We start from the raw sequence: 19060 nt of genomic DNA, 5'->3' as shown, positions 1-19060 counted from the left end.
CGCCCCAGTCTGATCTTTGACCACTGTGCAGGGGTGAAGGGGACAACTTGAGCAAAAGCCTGGAGTCAGGAAAGTTAAAGACATCCTTGAGGAGCTGCATTTCAGGATGACAAGCCATAGGACTTGGAGAGCTGAGGCTGGGACCTGGGAGGTCACAGGGGCTCTTCCATGAAAAGAGCTGGAAGGCCAGGCTGTGGGGCTTGGCCCTGAACTTGCAGTTCAGTGGTTTTCAAAGTAAGCTCTGGGGGACCTCTAGGGGTGCCTCCAGGTGCTACCCCACACTCAGAGAGTGAAATGAAGTTAGGGGGATCAGGTTTTAAATTTCCAGCCCTGATTCCACACACAGACATTGTTTTGCTTTTACTTCTGAGTAATATTTTATCTTGCAGAAAGGGTTCTGAGGCTTTAAAGTTTGGAAACTACTTCTGGGGGCAACAGGGAGCCAATGAAGGTCATTGTGCAGGGAAGTAGAACTGTATTTCAGAGGCATTACTCTGGGTCCTGCGAATAAGAGTTGTAACTTTAAAAACAAGAGGCCTGAGAGGTGGCTGGCCCAAAGGTCGACGAGTAGTGAAGGTCTGAGGCCAGGTCCCAGGTGGGAGCGAGAGGGCATGGACATTGTGAGGGAGAATGGGTAGGATTTGGTGACTGGTTGGTTCTGCGGCCTGTGAGGGGATAGCCACTTGATTGCCAGCTCACCTCCCCCACAGTTCAGTGCTGCCTGATGACAGCCGGGCCAGCCGCCAACGGACAAGGGTGGTACGACGCAGCCTCAGCCCTGTGTTCAACCATACCATGGTTTATGATGGCTTCGGGCCTGCTGACCTGCGCCAGGCCTGTGCTGAGCTCTCCCTCTGGGACCATGGGGCCCTGGCCAGCCGCCAGCTGGGGGGTACACGCCTCAGCCTGGGCACCGGTGAGTGGGGCAGGGCCCTGGGGAGACCTGATGCTGAGAGACAGGGGCTCAGTGTGTGGCCTTGGGCGGGCACTTCTCCGCCCTTTCCTCAGCTTTGGTGTCCACTGAGAACTGGGAGTGGCACTGCATAATCTGGGACCTGGCAGGTATTCCTTGGGACCTAGGGTGTCCAGTGTGACCATGCCCTTCACTCCTCTGCACATGTCCAGGCAGCAGCTATGGGCTCCAGGTGCCCTGGATGGACTCCACACCGGAGGAAAAGCAGCTGTGGCAGACACTCCTGGAGCGACCGTGTGAGTGGGTGGATGGCCTTCTGCCCCTCAGAACCAACCTGGTCCCCAGGACATAGCTGCCCTACAAGCCCCACCAAACTCCTCTCTGGACCCCCATCTCTGGGCCTGCCCTTGGCGAAAACCAATAAAGTCTATTCTAAGGGCAGCAAGGGGCTGGTATCTGTTTCTGGGCTGCGAGGGTGATGGCAGGAAAGGCTGAGGGAAGTGAAGAGAACAGGTGAAGGAACTTTAGACTCAGACCAAAAGACCTTAGGGAGCTGGTCCCAGGACCTCCCCGCCCCCCATACCTCAGAAGGCCCAAGTGTACAAAGGTGTTCAGTTTAATAGTCTTTGCCTCGTGGTATCTCATAAGCTTGGGGCATCTCTGTGGTTGATTCCCCCCATTGGGGCTAGGCCTGGGCCCTACCTTGCCCCCACCCACCTGGCCTCCTCCAGTTGGCCCTGAGTCCTGGGGTGGGGGTATCAGAAGCTGCTTGTGTCTTCTCCATTCATCCATCCTTGGGTCCTGCCTCCCATCTCTGAGCTCTCATTCAGCCTCCTGTTGACCAGGGGTAACTGGCGTGGATCCTGCTCGCTGTGCCAAGATGGCTCTCCAGATGCGGCATACCATCCCTCCCCTGGGGAGAGCAGGCTCAGTGTGGCTCAGTCAGAATAAGGCCCTGGACTCTCTGTTACCCCACTGTCTGCCTGATGTAGCTGGGGGGTCAGGATCTGGCCACCATGGAGCCATATGCATGGGTCATCCCTGGATGGCTCAGGACATACCTGATGCGGGTGTAGATGAGGTCATCTCGAGTGGCGCAGGTCAGTAGGGTACGGAGGGTGAAGCTGTGGTTCAGCAGCTGGTTGTGGACAAAGACCCGGATGCAGAAACAGTGGAAGAGAAAATCAGAGGAAGATGTGTCAGAGACCCAGGTACTAGCTCTGTTCTGCTACCAATATGCTACAGGGCAGGTAACACCCCTCCTGGGCCTGTTTTCTCATCTGTACCATGGGGGGGAGGGGGTTACACTAAGTGCTCTTCCAGTACTGAGATTCTCCGCATCAGGGAAAGAGTGAGAAGAGCTGAAAGATGGGCAGAGACGGAGTCTTTGGTGGGTGGGGGTCAAGGGTGGCCAGCACTCTCCCCCTCACCATCTGGATGGTGCCTGAATCCACGTTCAGTCCTTGTAGCCACTGCACCAGGCCCTGGTCCACCGTGAGAGCAGCTGTGGAGAAGTCAGGTGGTCAATGCAGGGGTACCTCCTGGCAGAAGCCACCTCGCACTTGCCGTGAATGTTCCCCAGCCAGGTCCCACTCACCTGGGGGCTCGGGGGCCAGGGCGCAGGTCCCGGCCTCCCCGTTCACCCGCTGTAGTGCTTGCTGCACCAGGGCCTGGCACTCCTGTTCTTTCTCAGCCAGGACATCTCGGAGCCTGTTGGAGAGCGCAGAGGCTGAGCCGGTAGAATGGAGTGGGGGGGGTGGGGCAGGGAGGGTGAAGCTGGCCCAGAGGCCAGGGGCAAGTCCCAGGGGCTTTACCTGTCAGTCTCTGCTCGCAAGAGGCCCAGCTGCACCACTGGGGTTGGGGGTGCCTGCTCTGGTTTCCCCGGGAGCCGGCTGAGCTGGACCGAGGTCTCCTGCTGCTTGGACTGGGGTTCCTCTTCTTTACTCGACTCCTCTGACCTCGGTGGGACCTCCTCCGTCTCCACCTCTGCCAACCCAAGTGATTGGGTGAGCTCCGGCAGGGAGAGAACTCCCATTTGGGACACCCCCCCCCAAACACCCGGCAGAGGGCGCAAGGCTCTGGGTACCCAGCCGCTCCTTCCCTCCCCTGTCGCGGCTAACCCCCACCAACCACGCCCCCTAGCGGCCTCCGGTGTGCACGTCACGCCCGCAAGGGGGTTACACCCTCGCCGGCAGGCAAGATAGCTCTACTCCCTGGTTTACCTGGGCCCAACACAGCCAAGGCTACCCGCACCGCTCGGCTGAGCAGCGAGTCCAGCACGAACATCCAGTGTGGGCGGATCTGGCGCCGGCGGAGGATCTGCTTCACCTGGAGAGGGAGAAAGGGCGTGGCGAGCCTCAGAGGTGGGGCTCAAGTTGGAGAGACCTAGAAAGTCTTGCGCCAGAGGCAAGTCGGGTAGGCGGGTTTGGGGCAGAGGGAGGAGCTGGGAAACTAGGATTGGGTAGATGCCCCTTCGCTGATGGCTGTATCTTCCTGGGGAAGACATGCAAACTTGCAACATCAAGTCCTTGTACAGTGCCAGGCACGGGGAGCTCACTACCTATTATTGGGCAGTCTGAACCGCAAGAAAGCTCCCTCACCGCGTCCGGGAAAGCGAAGAGCGGTCCGTGCAGAAGCGCAGGCCCAAGGCCTTGGGCCTGCAGCTGCCCCTGCAGCGCCCGCAGCTCCTGGGCCAGCTGCCGGCGGTTGGGAGTGTGGATGTGCGCCCCGAGGCAGCGCAGTAGCTGTTCCACATGATTCCTGCCCAGCCAGGGCCCCTGCGAAGGAAGAGGGGTTGTCAATGGGTGGGCTCCCAACTGAGTCAAGAGAGCTGCGGGCAGGCGGGGGAGGGGGGGAGGGGGGAGCGGGGGAGGCGTGCGGGAGGCCATCAACCGGCTTCCTGGCTGGGGCGCTGGCCGGGGCGCACGGCCGGCCGGCACCCACCTGGTCCTGCTTCCGGCGCAGGCTGCTGGCCAGCGCGGGCAGCTCCTCCTCCAGCACGGCGGCCAACATGGCCCGGCGCTTGCTCTCCTGGTGCAGCAGGCTCAGCCCGCAACTCTCCTCAGGGGACGTGGGCTCCTCGGCCCCGGCTTCCTCGGGCACCCTAGTGCAATAGGGGGCTGCGGCTGGACAGCGGGTGGCAACATGGCCGGCCGCCTCCACCCCAGGCTTTGAATCCTGGCTCTTCTACTTGGCCGCCTACCTCACACGGGGTAAGACAGAGAAGCCTGGCGCGCTGAGGCGGCACTATAATTACAAGTCAGAGCATCTGGGAGGAGGCACCCAATGCCATCCTCGCAAGTGGCTCGAGGTGCCCAGGCCCCCAAAGGGGACTTTTTCCGGAGGGAGTACAGGGGCAACCCCAGATGAGGCAAAGCCACTCCAAGACCCTGGGCTCTCACCGGAGCTGGCTGGTGTCTCCATAACTGAGGCAGCGCTTCGGGGGACTGGGTGGGTGCTGAAAGGGTGCCTGAGGGCGTGGGAATGTCTGGGGCTGGGTGGTCGGGTCAGCTGAAGGAGTGGGGCTGGCTGAAGGGGCATCTGAGGGAGGGACGAGGCCGTCAGCCTGGGCCCCCCCATTCAGCCCCCTCCCTCACCCCAGTGCGCCCACTCCCTCCACCTGCATGTTACCTGAGGGCCGCAGTGCATGTCGGGGGGAGCCGGGGCTGCGGCTTCTCTTCCCGGGCTGCAGGAAGGGGTCCCCCAGCAGTGCTGGAGCACTGGCTCGAAGGCGGGGGTCTGGCTCAAAAGTTCGGAGAAGGAAGGCTTGGGCCTCCGCTGACAGAGAAGTGGGCACTGGCGGATGCACCTTGTACATGCCCACCTGGGAGGGGTCAGGGAGGACAGACAAAGGTCAAGTTTCGAGGTGTTCAGGGCTCTGTCTGTCCCCACCCCACCTCATGAGCTAGGCCGTGAGGGGTCTCACCTGAAACATGGCAGCCTGCGGGCTCCCTAGCTCATGGAAGGGTGGCCGACCTGTGGCCATCTCGATCACAGTGCAGCCCAGTGACCAGATGTCAGCTGCCTTCCCGTACCCTCGTGGGCCCTGGTCAATGATTTCTGGCGCCATGTACTGTAGGGTCCCTGGGGCAAGAGAGGTAGCCACAATGCTCACCTGGGCTTGAGATGATGCGGGGCTGGCAGGGGCTCTCATCCTTTAGCCACCGGTGCCCACCCTGAACTCTGTCATCCAAACAATTCCCATCACCTACCCTGGTGGTCAAACATCTATCCTGAGTTTCCTCACTCATCTTGGGCTCCATCACATTCTGACTTCCTCACCCACAGTAGTGGATCCTGGACAGCATCATCCCCTCTGAACCCCATCACACACTTTTGCCCGCATTGACACTTCCGGGCTGCATTTCAGGCACTAAATTCACCATCGTCAGCTACTCAAGCTCCAGTTCTAGATTCTATCACCTCACCCCTGGCTCAATCACCTGCCCTTGGTTCTGTGCCCCATTAGGGCTCTAACTCCATGGCCAGGAGAAACACCATTCCCTGGAAGTCCTAAGAATTCTTCTGTCCCACATCAGCATCTCCACTCCCCACCCCACACCCCATTACCTGTGAAGGTCTCAGTGCAAGGTGTGATGCCTGCCAGCCTCTTGGAGGTGCCAAAGTCAGAAATCTTGAGCAGCCCACTGAAGGTGTTGATCAGCACATTGTCCCCCTGAGTAGAGTGGACATTGTGCTCGGTGGACATTAGGCTGGGCTCCTGATGGCGGAACTGGACCCTATTCCTGGATCCCATCTTCTACAATCGCAGCCTGACCCTGCCTCTATCAGTGTCCTCCCTCTGCCATCCCCCTTACGATGGGTGTTGGGAGCTGGGAGCTGGCACCTGATTCGGCTTCAGGTCTGAAGTTCTCTCCCTCCCTAGGGAGCCTCCTTGATGAATTCCCCACCCTTTGCAAAGGGGTCGGCCTTCTTAATGTAAATTGCCAGTCTCTGTCTAGACCCGTATGTCTTTCCTGCCCCCCCCCCACCAGCTGCAGGACTTACCTTTATGTCTCGATGCACTATGCGGTTGTCATGCAGATAGCTGAGTCCCTGCAGGATCTGGCGGGTGTAGAAACTGATGGTGCTCTCATTGTCCTGCAGGGGTCCCCACACTGACCGCAGCAAGGAGGACAGGCTGCCTGGGCAGATGCAATCCAAGATCATCATTGGCACCCCCTTACTCCAGCCTTCAGCTCTCTGCTGAAGGCCCAGGCACACTCATGCCATGACCCAGATTCCATCACCACCCAAGTGCACTGCGTCAGCTAATTCTGGGCTACCCCACCCACACACGCTAGGATCCATTTTCCCCCGAGGGTTCCCCACCCCTGCCTGGCCCCATCTCCCTGCCCCACACTTCCAGTTCCACTGCCATCCCACACAGGGCAGGTACCTCCAGGCACTTCCTCCATGAAGATCTTGAGGTAGCCGCCCTGGCTGGTGGAGCCCAGGTAGCGCACGATGTTCTTGTGGCGAAGGCGTTTGTGCAGAGCAATCTCTTCATGCAGGGGCTGAGAGAACCTAGGGGCAGGGAGGAAGAGAGGAATAGGCCGGTTTGGGGCAGGGATGCTCACCCAACTCCAGCAGCAGGCAGGCCACGCCCCCAGGACCTGCCCCCACCACAGGCCCCTCTCTGACCTTCCTCGCCTTATCACCCAGCCCACAGGCCCCTCCAGACCACTTCCCCGCGTGTTCCCTGCCATTCTGCCCACAGGACCCCCTCCCCTCGGGCCCTGAGCCCGCCCGCGCGGCCCCGCACACCGCACCTGCTGTCCCGCTCCGGGATCTCCTTAATGGCGATGCGCACCCGCGTGTGCCGCTCGCGGCCCGCGTACACCACCCCGTAGGTGCCCTTGCCCAGCACCAGCCGCTCGCCTGTCTCCGTATACTCATAATCAAACTGCGGGGGGCGGGCGAGATGGGGGCTCAGCAGGGCCCCCAGCCCTTCCCCTGCCCCTCGCGCTCCCAGGCCCCCTTCCTCACCTCCAGCACCTCCCCCACGCCCTCCGCCTCCTCCGCGGGCGCCGTGGAATCCGGATTCGTCACCAAGGCTTGGATCAGGCCACAGAACCTGGGGGGGGGGGGAGGTCAGGCCGACGGGAGGGGCACCTTGGGCGGGGACTGTCCCCTCCTGGGCCGAGAGCACCGACGGGACACGTCCCTTTCTTTCCCTCGCTCCCCTGGCACCCGGCCGTCCGCGAGGCTGCGCGCACCACTGGCAGTGCCCCACGCTGGGGAAGCACAGCTGCGCGTCCTGAGCCGGGGGCAGCGCGTAGACGAAGCAGCAGCGCTCATCCCGCTTCGAGGAGCTGGGAAGAGAGGAAGAACCGCTGTGAGCGCTCCCGGCCGGCCGGCGGCGCCCCTCCTCCCCGGGCCCCGCCCCAGGTCTCGCCTCTCACCTGACCCCGCAGATGGAGGCCACTGGGAAGGTCCAGCTGGAGGGGACGTCCTGGCAGAAGGAGGTGGCTCTCAGGGGGACGCTGGGGGACTGGGAGAGTGGTTTGGGGAAGGGAGAAAGGTTCCGGAGAAGGAGTGCACAGTGGTGAGTGGGGGGCCTCAGCAGTGGCTTCACCTGGGTTTCGGGCTCCAGCAGGCTCAGGGTCACTGCGCTCACGGGATCAGTACCCTGAATCTCCAGCCTGGCAGGCAGCAGCACCTTGTTCATCTCCAGAACCAGCACCTGCAGGTGATGAGGAAGGGGGTAGGTCAGAAGGGGCCCGCCCCTCTCCCAGGTCCCACACCCCCACTGGGCGGCCTCACCAAGCACTGGTCCCCTTGGGGACAGGCTGTCTCGAGTGGCTGACAGGACTGTAGCAAGAAGTGGAGCCAGAAGTGGGCACGGTGCGGGGGTCCTTCGGGAAGCTCTAGCATGGGTCTGAAGTGCTGGTACAGCAGGAAGGTTTCCATCATGGACACCAGGTACCTGCAGACACAGCCTTGTCCTCAACTCAGCCCAAGCCCCCAGCTAGCACTGCCAGCGAGAGCAGACTGGCTAGGGTGTAGCCAGAACCTGGGCACTGGGTGTGGTAGGCACTGGTCTGGAAGGGGCCTGGTCACTGGCTCAGAGCTCAGGCTAGCATGCCAGGGGACATCAGCGCAGGGGCAGGTGGCCGGGGCCAGGCCAGGTGTGCAGCGGGGACCACCTACCAGATGGGAGCGTCGAGCTTGTACAGCTGCTCTGCAGCCAGCGCCACCTGGGCGAGGTCATTGGCGAGGATCTGAGCTCCCAAGTAGAAGCCTACATCCCAGTAATACTGCATCTTCTCCACACAGCCTTTTCGGGCCAGCAGGCAGCCCAGCTTCATGCCTGGGGGAGAGGGGTATGGGCCCTAGGGAGTGTGGTTGCAGGTTTGGGCAAAGCCCGGGTGTGGGCCGCAACATCCATGTGGGCAGGAACATAGAAATAGGTGAGGGGTCCCTGGGTGGCACAGTCAGTTAAGCATCCAACTCTTGGGTTTAGCTCAGATCGTGATCTCGAGGTCGTGAGATCAAGCCCTGCATCAGGCTCCACGCTCAGTGCAGAGTCTGCTTGGGATTCTCTCTCCCTCTGCCCCCTTCCCTTGCTTTCTCTCTCTCTCTAATTAGTAAATATATATTTAAAAAAACAACAACAAAGAAATAGGTGGAAACTTCGGTATGACTCTCAGCTCCTGAGCAGGAGCTCAGGCACAAGGAAGTTTTGGGGAACAAGTGTATGTCGAATTCGGTGTGTAAGGAACACAGGTGTTCTGAACACTTGTGGCCTCAAGGGCTCATGAGGGCCCAGGACAGGTATGAGTGTCCAGATGTGGGTTCAGGCAGAACAGGTCCAAAAGGGGACCAGGCCAGACCCAGCTCCAGCCCGGGGTCCTCTCTCCCCACGCTCTCCCTGGGCCCCTCTGCGGCCTGCTGGTGGGAGGAGGGTGCAGGGCTGGGACTCACCTATGAGCTGGAGCTCCTCAGAGTCCTCAAAGCACCGCCCAGCAGCAATGAGCAGCACAGCTGCATTGATGCCCGAGTGGAGGCTGGGCTCAACATCAAAAGCCTTGCGATACCTGGGGTGGGGGTGGGGACTCAGGGCTGGCCTGATGCCCACAGCCCCATCCTCCAGCCCACCGTCCACTTGCTGGTGCCCCTTACCAGTGATAGGCCTGCTCCCGGTGCCCGGCGTCCTGGAAGCCAGAGCTGAAGAACATGTCCTTGTAGACACGGCCACACATGCAGTAGAGGTCGGGCGCCACAGAGCCCTCACCCTGGACCAGCGGCAGCAGCACGGCCAGTGCCTTCTCCCGGTCCCCGGGCCTGTTCCTCCTAGGGAAAGGGGAACACAGGCCAGGGGCTTACCCGATGGCCCTGCCCCACTCTATCCACGAACCCCTAGACCCTGGACAGCAGAGACCCTTCCAAAGGCCTGATGATAATGAACCCAGAAGAGCTGTGACTCTGGTCAATACCGGCCTTTCTAGAAGTAATGATCCCAGAGAGCAGTGATTCCTAGCAGCCGTGACTCTGAGGGACAGTGACTGTGGCAGCTGTGAGCACTTGGACAGCAGCGGCGCCAGGCCACCACTCCCCAGGCAGCAGTCACAGAACCACAGGGCCCATGTGACATCAGTGTGACCCCGGTCAGCGAAGTCCCTGAACAGCACGGGTCCCACACTGCAGTGACCCCACATGGCAGACAGCCATGTCCCCAGGCGGCTAGGACCTGAGCCTTGCTCTGCCACTCACCGGTTGAGGGCAAACGTGTAGTGGAAGCAGACATTGTGCTGCTCAGCCACATCGCAGGTGGGCAGGGCCTGCAGGGTCTCCACCAGCCCGATGATGGCCGAGTAGTCCTGCGGGGGAGCAGCGTACACTGGCACGATGGCCTCTGGCAGGGGGGGCCCTGACGGAAACCTTGAGTTTGGGGTCCCCTCCCATCCCTGACACGCCATCTTCCCACCCGCCACACCTTACACAGAGAACCCACCGTGTGCCCCAGCTTCCCTACCGCTCTGGGAGATCGTGACATGATCATCCCCTATTACAGGTAAGAAAACCGAGGCTCGGAGACATGAGATCATTTGCTCAAAGCCACCAGTGCAGGGGTGGCACAACCAGGAGACGGACTCGGGTTCTTCTGACCCCAGCCGCCTCTCTGAGGGCCACACACCTGCACATCGCGGTAGGAGAGCAGCAGGTTCATGATGATGTCGGGGCTCAGCAGCTCCACGCTGTCCAGTCTCCGCTGCAGGCGGGCCAGCTCCTGCCGCAGCTGCGGCCCACAGAACCGCTCCCGGGCCCGCCGGATGTCCTGCCGGATGGTCTCCCGGAAGTAGCCACTGATGCCCCCGGCCGAGGAGGGAGGGGGAGAGAATGATGGGGCCTGTCCCTCAGCCCCAGCCCGCTGTGCCCTCACCAGCCTCCTCCTGGTGCCCCCTCTCTGCACCCCATTACCAAGAGTCCGTGGGCGTGCTCTCCAGCAGGCGGGCCAGTCGGCCCACCAGGGGCGTCAGCAGGGCCTCAGTGCCCACCCCGGCCTGGACCAGCCCATCAGCCAGGCCCCTCAGGAGGCCCGGGTCACCGCACAGCACCCGACCAGTGGCTGTCACCACATAAGGGATCAGCGTGTAGCTGCCAACACAATCCTGGTGGGGGGGAGGCAGGAATCGGCAGGTCAGAGGTCGGCACCGGGTTAGAGAGGGGCAGTGAGGGGGGGTCAGAGGTCAGCACCAGTGGGGACCGGAACAGCAGAGAAGGGGCACACATCACGAAGGTTGGCAATAGGGAACAGACGGCCACATGGATGGCAGAGGAATTAGAGAGGTCAAAGGTGACTGAGGATGCCAGGAAAGGTGTGGAGGTCGAAGGAGCAAAGGGTGGCTTCTGCTCACCGAGTTCTTCTGGAAAACATCCTCCTGCAGGGGACAGTCAGATTGGTATTCTGGGTAGTCCCCCCCCACCTCAAGCCTGCCCCTACCGGCCACCTGGCCACCTACCCGAAGGGCCTGCAGGTCAGGGAGGTCAGCCTGGGAGCAGAGGAGCACGTTGTTGGTCATGCTGAAGCTCTCCCGCACACCAAGGTGGTAGAACAGGGAGGGCTGCGCCAGGGAGCTGCTCACCTCCAGCATCACCACGTCTGCGGGCACACAGGTGGAGGCCCTGAGCCATGAAGCCTAGCTCAGTGGAGAAGGAGGCTGGGGATCCACCCTGGCTCAGATGACCTTCCCATGAGACTCCAGCAGGGTCCAGTTTTGCTCTGGCCTCAGTTTCCCCCTTCTAGGTCCCTCTGGCTCTTATACAGAACAGATGATATCTGTGGTGTTGCAGAGAGGACGGAGCTCAAGGGGCTGGGACCTTCATCCCACTGTTCAGAGCCTGTGGGCACTGAGCATGGAGGAGAGGTGCTGTGCACCAGCCACCAGCCTGTTCCAGGCCATTTGAAAGGCAGGTGTTGCACCGACATACCCCGAGTCCTCAACGCAGTCTCTTGAAAGGGGCCGCACCGGCAGCGTGTGTAGACAGTGCTGTGCCAGTGTGTGTATAGCTGTTTCTATCTCTGTGTGTGACAGTGTCTGCGAGGGCCTGTATGAGTCAATATATGTGCGACGTGTGAGTCTAAGGCCATGTGTGTCTTTGTGTCCTCGAGGTCGAGTCAGACTTCATTTTTAGGCTGCGATTTTAGGGCCATCAGACAAGCTTGGTTCCCAGACTCTTGGGTGAACAAATTAAGTGTCAGGGGCGGGGCGTCCGGGTTGGCGGAAGGGAGGGATGACCAGCGCGGGAAGAGCCACCTTTCTGGCCCCGCCCCTAGCGACCCTGCCCTGCCTCCAGCTCCGCCCACTACCTCGCAACCTCAGGGGCCTCATAACCTAAGCTCCCTCGCCCAGAACCCCGGGCCTAAGGGTCCCTTAGTTTCTCTTTCCGCCTCTCTAGCCCGATCCTCGGAAGTAGTGTGTCACCGACCCTGGAGTCCAGTCCCCCAAGTACGGCCCCTTTCCCTAGCCCAAGCTCCACCTCCCAGATCCGCCCTCACGAGCTCCACGCGAGATCGTCTTGAGGCTGAGCCCTCCAACCCCAGTCTTGAGATACCACACAGTGCCCCGCTCCCAGCCTCGCCGGGATCCTAACCCCGCTCCCCAGGCACAGTGCCGACTCCAGAGTGCTTTAAGCCCCATCCCCGGACCCCGGAGGCTCCGGACCTGGATCCACTAAGTCCCAGCCCGAGCCCGGCCGCGCTCCAGATCCCCTAAATTCCACTTTTATCACGCCGCTACCTCGAACCCCTCAGCCTAGCTCACCTTGTGCCCCCCAGGACCCCACACCCATCTCGGGGTCTCCCCGGAGTCGCCGAACCACGCCCCTTTCGGCCCTCCCTGGGACCCTAAGCCCCGCCCCGGCCCCGGCCCCGCCCCCAGCGCGCGCTCACCCGCGTTGTAGAAGGAATCCAGCGCCGCGGTGTCTCCCAGCGCCAGCGTGCCGAAGGGCAGGCTGCGCAGCTGCGGTCGCGGTCGCGGCCCGGGGAGCTGCGCGCAGGCCTCGCGCAAGCAGCGCAGGGGCAGCGGCTCCGCTTCGGCTCCCGCCTCGGCCTCCAACCCGGGCTGCGGCTCCCGAGTCAGCACGTAGACCACGCTGAGCGGCCGGCTTCGCGCGCAGCCCCGGCCGGGGGGCGCGGCGTGGGGCCGACCCCGGCTCAGCGCCTCGGCCAGCGGGTCCTGCCAGCAGCTGCCGGCGCGCTCCAGGGCTCCGGACCGCAGGCACGGCCCTGCCGTGCGGGAGCGCTCGGGCGGCGGGCGCCCGGCTCTGGGCACCCGGGGAGGGGCAGGAGCCAGTGGCTACGGATCCAGGGATCTCAGGATCGGGAATCTGGTACGGGAGCTGGAAATCCAGACTCGGCCAGAGGTCCTGTTCCGGGAATCTGGAGCCCAGGGCGAAACCCGGGGTGGGACTTGCAAGGTCCTGAGGATCTGAAGTCGGGGATTAGGTCCCGGGAATCGGGGACATCCAGTGATCCGCGGCTCAGAGTCACGTAAGGGATCCCGGGAATCGGTCCGAGCGTTTCCACCACCCGGACTCCGCAGGAAAGAGTCGGCCGTCGCTCTCCCCTGCCCTCACATGTAGGCCGGGCCCAGCCCTTTCCCGGCCGACTGGGAAAGCTAGCTCCACCCTCGGCCCTGGGGCAGAGCCGCTCCCTAGCGGCCCCGGGACTTGGCCTCTCCCCTCCCTCCTCTCCTGCCAGAACCACCGAGACTGGCGGCTTCCGGAACAGCCTGCCCCCCTGTGCTGACCAACCAGTGGTTGGTCTGATCAGGCAGGCGCCTGTAAGATGCGTGCCCAGGCCAGGGCTGGGGGGAAGGTGTGAACTGCAGCACCTGCCCTGCAGGGATCTGTTGAATGAGTGGATCTCCAGAGACATCAGAGTGCTCAGAACACAGTGAAGAGCCTACATCCTCCGGGGCCCTGCTGTGCAGGCGGGGAGGGACTAGCAACGAGGAAGCCTGCTTCCTGGCCTGCCAGGAACGTGGTACTTGGCCTCTGAGCCCAGGTCTTTGCCCTTTCTCCAGAGGGCTGCTTTCCCCAGAATCTAACCTGCTATGGAGCCTTGCTAACCTCTGACCTCCACCCAAACATGACCACGGGACCTGAATCCCCACACAAATATTTCTCCACCTACCTGAAGAAGAATCAGAAATTTCAGCCCTTGAGCTACCACAACTGCACAGCCCCCCAAACCCCTAACCTTCCAGTGTGAGTTAGTGAGGCAGCAGTCTGATGTAAACCTCAGTGGGTTCTGGAATCAGGAGCTGGGGATTTAAGAGAGTCTCCAAGATCACTCGGCAAGCCCAGGACTACCTGTCAGACTGCAGTTACCATAGTCTTAACTGTGTGTTGCTCTGCCACTTTCTAGAATGTGACACCAGCAAGGTAACTGCTGGATAACCGTTACCCTGTGGAAGAAAAATGCACCCTTCCTGGCTTGACTCTGAGTTCAAACCAGCCCCGAATGGGACAGGCAAGTAGTAGTAGAGAATGCGAACTTGGCTCACAAGAGACGCAGGGGTGGAGAACAGATGACTTAGAAGGCCCAGGCATGGGTCAACAGGGTGAGATGCTGCGTAGGTATCCCCACAAAACCACCTACCTGTAGGACCTGGAGGACACCAGGGGGCTGTCAGTGGGTGCTTGAATCCTTCCAAGTCCTCCACTACATGCTCCTCTGCCCTTGGCTTGCACACCTCTAGAGATGGAAGCCTCACTACCTTCCGAGGCCAACCCTTCCATCTTCCTGACTGGAAGGTCTTCCTTGAATGGAGCTGAACCCTGTGTCTCTGCTCCGCCCTCCTGAGTTTTTCCCAGTAACTGGGAGAGTCCTGCAAGTCAGGAAAGGTTTAAAGTGATTTTATTTTTAAATGAGGGCAGGAGAGCAGAGGCAGTTAGCAATGGGGAGGGTAGCCAAGGGTCCGGGAGCTGAACGGGAGAGATAAGAGGACCGGCTGCCAGGGTATCCTAGTGAGCATTTTGTGAACCTTGCGGTAAGGGTGGCCCACGCCCTGGCCTGAGGCGCAGTCGATGACATACTTGGGAGCTGTGGCCTCAGACACTGCGTAGCACCCACTGAAGTTGGCCTGGTAGCGTGATCTGTCCCACCTGGCACCGTGGACAATCAGCACAGTTGCTGCTGCTCTGCATGGTGGTCCGCATTGTGGGTGGTAAAGGGCTTCCTGTAGTGGGAGCTCAGGGAGTCCCCTGGCCGGGAGGGGTTGGAGGCACCCTGGAGCGGGACACCATGCCTGGCCCCCTCGGAGAGATGATCTCGCAGGAGCCTCAGAGCAACCGTGAGGGGGATGTTAGCAGGCCCCAGGAGAAAATAGCAGCACCAAGGAGCCAGGGGCTTGTCCCCAGGTCACCCGGCCAGTCACAGGGCTACTGGGACTTGAACTCACGACTGTGGCTCTGAAGCCACTAGCCCCTCCCCCGCCTGCCCCTCCCCAAATCCCCAGCTCCCACCAGCAGCCTGAACAAGTCTGCAGGGTGGGGTAGGGGAGAGTGGGGTGGGACTTCCCAGTGCCTGTGCGGGCAAGGGCACCTCCTCATAACCACTTCCCTCTTGGAAATCTCTCAACAGTCACGGTGTCTCTGAAAAAAAAAAAAACAAAAAACAAAAAAAAACCCCACAAAACAAAAAAAAAAACCCTTTCCCGCTTCCTCTGCCAAAGCAGATAACACAGACACTCAGCAGGGCCTCCAATGGCTCCCACAACCTCTCTCCCGGCCTCCTTGCCCATTTTACAGGGGAGGAAGCTGACACGGAGGGCACTTGCCCAAGGTCACATGGTTAGTAAACAAAAGAGCTGGATTGAAACTCAGGACTGTTTGCCTCTAGAGCCCAACTTGTTCACTCCTGCACTATTCCATCTCATGACTGCCATTTCTCAGATGAGGAGACTGAGGCCCACAGAGGGGAAGGAATTGCCCTGGGTCATTTATGGAGGTGGTGGTAGCACTGAGGAAGGATCCAGCCTCCCTTAACTTCTTCCCCTGCTCTGGGCCCCACCTCAGGCTCACGCGCCTGCCATGCCCTCTGAGAATTTGTCCAGCACCAGCTGGTAGTGATCTGCCTCCCCAACGAGGCGGAAGGCCTCAGAGTGGGCAAAAGTGTGGTTGCCAATAAAGTCCTCCAGCTCCCCCCCTCCCCCCCAAGCTCCCAGGTACCTGGGGGGAAGGAGGAGGCAGGGATGGAGGAATCCTCAGATCCCACGGTGGGGATTCAGAGTGCCAGCGAATTGCCCCCCCCGCCAAGGCCCCTGGGGCCCTGGGGGGAACTTACCCTGAAAAGCGAGCTGGCGCAAATTCTCATTCCCCAGCCAGAATTCAGACTCGGGCTTCCAAAACCGGCTTTGTAAGAAGACCAAGAGCAGAATAAACCCACAGGACCATCCTGTTGCTTTTGGAACACTTAGGGAGGCAGAGAAGGCCAGCACAGGAGACGGGGAGAAGCAGGGGGCAGGTCAGCAGAGAGCGGGCGCACTGTGAGGGGTGGGCAGACACCTGCCCCCTCTTTGAACTGGGGGCTTGTTGATAATGTGTGAGTCCGAGTGATCTTTGCCTGTGAATAGTGATGAACTCCACATTCCCTTACTAACTTCTGCTGACCGTCCCCCTCCTGCCGGAGCCTGACAAGTCCCGGGGTGACCGAAATGAGAGAAACGTGGGGCCTGCCCTTGGAGGATGGTCAGTCCTGCTGGGAGTCAGATCAAAACAACCTGCTCTAATTTAGAAGAATCAAGATATTAGAGCAGAGAGGTCACCTCCAGAGTCCCAGGCTCGAGTCCTGGCCTTACCCTGACGTCCCCCAGCTCCCACAGCAAGCCAAGCAGTCCCCAGGCCCTACAGAGTTTCTCTCCTCAATACCCTTCAGTCTAAGGGCCTCTCCTTCCCTGGCGGCCCGGACCCCTGCCGTCCTCCTAACCTGAGTCCCGGCCTCGGTCCTATCCCCCACCGCAGTGCACCTTCCATGGTGCAGCCCGAGGCTTTTTCCTAAAACCTAAGTCTGACCGGGTCCCTCCTCTGTTTACAATGCTTCCATGGCTCTCCATCGCCTCCCATGCTCCTCAGTCAGCCATTCCGTGCCCTCCATAAACTGGCCTCTGTAGAGGCCCTTAATCCATGCTTGACCTACACCAGTCCAACACTGACACGCCTGACCTCTTATCTGTCTTCAACTCATTCACACGATCTCCTCAAACCCTCTCGTCCTCTCCTGCCTCCCTGTGTGTTTGTCTTTCCATCTACCTGGAATGCTCTTCAGCCCCGCATCTATCTAGAGAACTTCTACAGAGCCTTCAAGGCCCTTTCAAATGGCATCTCCTCTGTGAAGCCTTCTCAGACTTCAAGCCCTCTGGGAGCTCAGTAAACGTTTGCCGAGGCTGGGAGTTCCTCCTTGGAGGAACTTGGCTCCAGTGGGCTCTGGCTCCCCCTAGGGGCCAAGAGGAAAAGTGTCCGCTGGACCTGGCCTGGGAGCCCTTTGAGCCTCCCTGACACTCACCAGCCCCCGACTTCTTTGGTGTCCTTGTCACAACAAGCCGGGAGGCTCTGCCCTCGAGTAGGCATAGACAGCACCAGCCACTCAACGTGGCACGCCGGCTCAGCAGCTCCTGGCAGCTTCTGGGGCCTACAGAAGGGGAGATGGGCTGAGGGGAGTTGCCAAGGGGGGTTGCCAACCCTCACCCTGCAGACAATGGAACAGGCCAAGGGTGGGACCCTGGGAGCCCTCTCAGCTCCATCGGGCCCCTGAAGAGAGGCTCTACGGAGGGCTGGGCCATGTCTGGCGGCCGATCGACACCCCAGCACCACCTGATGCCAAGTTCCTGTCTCCTGCGAAGGCTGCCTCCAGGCACCACAGCAGGGGCGCTGGGTCTCCTGCCCCAGGAAAAGACAGAGTGTTGGCTCTGAGGTCTGAGTACTTCCAAGGCCCACAAACCAGAGGGGAGGTGCCCAGGCCCCTCTCCTAATCCCCCCCCAACTTCTCCCAACCTTCCATCCCCCCACAGTGGATTGCTCAACAGCAGCCGAGCAGAGACACCCCGGTCTAGTCCTGGGGACAGAAGCAAAGAAAGCAGAGGAAACCCATGGTCCCACACACTCAGCAGGCTCACCCTTGGGGCCCATCTTGCCAGGTGGTCCAGGTTGCCCTGAAATCCCGGAGGCCAAGGTGCCTTAAGTCCCACCCCGTGCCCAGAGCAATGAGGGACTCGAAGCCAGAAGTCAGATCCCAGCTGCACTCCTTGCTGGCTCTGTGATCGTGAGCATGCAGCTTATCGTCCCTGGGCCTGACTTTCCCGCTCAGCAAAATGGGATAGAACCAGCTACCTCACAGAGTCAACCTTAGGGTGCTGGGCGTCCAGCCTGGGGCCTGGCACACACTAGGTTCCTTGCCCCTCGGTCATGGCCTCTCAGCATAGACAGTAATCGCTGCATCCCCAGCCTGCCCACTTCACTCCAGGCCCCTGCCCGCTTCCCGGCATCCCTGACCTTGAGGGCCTGCAGCGCCTTTCTCTCCACGACTTCCTGGGGCTCCAGGACAACTGGGCAGGAGGACAGTTTTGCTGGCTTCCAGTTCCCTGGGTTCTGCAGGAAGACGCAGGGTTGGGTGGCCACAGGGTGGGCATGGGGGAGTGGGCATATCTCCTCCAGACCCCTTTGTGGTTCTCTTTCCATCTCCCAGGTTCCAGCTGTCAGGACCCTTGCCTCCAGAGCTGCCAAGGGTCAAGGGTTGGCACCACTTGCATCTATTTGCATAAATTTACAGTGCAGAGCCCAGATGATCAAACTCCCACCCTGCTCCTTGAGGCTAAGTGCCTGGGTGGGAGAAGGACACCCAGGGAAGGAGTGAGGGTTGGTGGGGAGGGCAACCTAGACGCTGGGCAGCTGGGGTGGCCCTGGGTCCTCAGGCAGGCTGGCTTCCCAAGGAAGAGGAGCAAAAAGGGAGAATGGGGTCCAGAGTAGGCCCATCTTGCTGGTGCCCTGAGGGAGGATGCCAGTTTATAAAGGGGCCAGGCTGGTGGGAGAACATGAAGCCTGACTCCTGAGGGACATCACACCCAGGCTAGAGTCAGCAGAGGGTAGAGGCATTTCCTCCCTCAGCCCTGGAGGCCGCGATGGAGGCCGACTTCTGATCCCGGTCTCTGGGGCTCTGTAGCCATCTCTCCAGACCTTTGGATTCACGTAGGGTTTTCCGCCTTTGCCCCTCTGCTTGTTCTGTGTCTTCCGTGTGGGATGCTCTCCTCTCCATCTCTCCCTGCGAAGCCCCACCTATGTGTGGAGGTCCAGGCCTCCTGCCAGCGCCTGCAGGGGTCCCTCCCTGGTCCTTGTCAAGTGTTATGACCACGGCTACCATTCGTTGGGCACCTGCCGGACTCCACGAGTCCTGCTGGGTGTGGTTTGTGTGTGGCCTCTGTTCCTTATGCAGCCCGGCTCATAGTCATTATTGGCCCTGGGTTATAGGCCTGGCACAAAGCAGGCACTCAATAAACATTGGTTAAATGAATGAATAAACAAGGAGAAACTGAGGCCCAGAGGCAGAACATAGCTTGTTCACTCTCTGGCACCTCTATGCCCAGAGCCACAGAGATTTTGCCCAAACTCCCCACCGGGGAGACACTCTCGGCAAAGTGACTTCAT

At 60.6% G+C, this 19060-nt stretch overlaps 3 protein-coding genes across 8 annotated transcripts in view; 1 reads left to right on the top strand and 2 right to left on the bottom strand.

Annotated features, from left to right (window-relative positions):
- The window catches only part of SYTL1 (synaptotagmin like 1), a 10659-nt gene extending 9305 nt beyond the window's left edge, over positions 1-1354 (top strand). For all 3 annotated transcript variants that reach the window (XM_025855714.2, XM_025855713.2, XM_025855715.2), the window contains 2 exons: positions 711-916; positions 1126-1354. In XM_025855714.2, coding sequence (XP_025711499.1) covers positions 711-916; positions 1126-1265 — 346 coding nt within the window. In that variant the 3' untranslated portion in view covers positions 1266-1354. The remainder of the gene's footprint in view (positions 1-710; positions 917-1125) is intronic.
- Positions 817-12440, bottom strand: MAP3K6 (mitogen-activated protein kinase kinase kinase 6). Of its 4 annotated transcripts, none has more exons than XR_012381325.1 (30): positions 12309-12440; positions 10879-11018; positions 10774-10797; positions 10337-10527; positions 10053-10221; positions 9629-9735; positions 9038-9208; positions 8840-8952; positions 8066-8225; positions 7679-7841; positions 7491-7598; positions 7318-7367; positions 7132-7227; positions 6902-6989; positions 6685-6818; positions 6312-6439; positions 5921-6057; positions 5483-5588; positions 4839-4996; positions 4544-4736; positions 4315-4453; positions 3857-4016; positions 3514-3690; positions 3136-3241; positions 2728-2899; positions 2511-2623; positions 2344-2417; positions 1975-2051; positions 1631-1826; positions 817-949 (listed from the first exon to the last, which is right to left on the bottom strand). XR_012381325.1 is itself a non-coding variant. In XM_073903119.1 (29 exons), the coding sequence occupies exons 2-29, from the start codon at positions 11008-11010 to the stop codon at positions 1341-1343; spliced, it is 3510 nt and encodes a 1169-aa protein (XP_073759220.1). In that variant the 5' UTR covers positions 11011-11018; positions 12309-12440; the 3' UTR covers positions 1294-1340. The 4 variants fall into 4 exon arrangements, 2 of the variants coding, with proteins under 2 accessions (XP_073759220.1, XP_025712135.2); XR_012381324.1 differs by lacking the exon at positions 817-949 and adding an exon at positions 1279-1404; XM_073903119.1 differs by lacking the exons at positions 817-949; positions 1631-1826 and adding an exon at positions 1294-1404.
- FCN3 (ficolin 3) lies at positions 12172-19060 on the bottom strand. The gene is given in 14 exon segments (XM_025856351.2): positions 12172-12714; positions 14022-14030; positions 14407-14552; positions 14555-14626; positions 15450-15580; positions 15704-15761; positions 15764-15835; positions 16716-16720; positions 16926-16971; positions 16974-17051; positions 17521-17571; positions 17912-18000; positions 18293-18437; positions 19030-19060. Coding segments are annotated over 14 exon segments (1476 nt in total).

The sequence above is a fragment of the Callorhinus ursinus genome, unplaced genomic scaffold (assembly GCF_003265705.2).
Source record: "Callorhinus ursinus isolate GAN/ISIS: 27379988/994484 unplaced genomic scaffold, GSC_fseal_2.0 scaffold18, whole genome shotgun sequence".
Classification (NCBI taxonomy): domain Eukaryota; kingdom Metazoa; phylum Chordata; class Mammalia; order Carnivora; family Otariidae; genus Callorhinus; species Callorhinus ursinus.
This window is presented reverse-complemented; position numbering and strand designations above follow the sequence as displayed.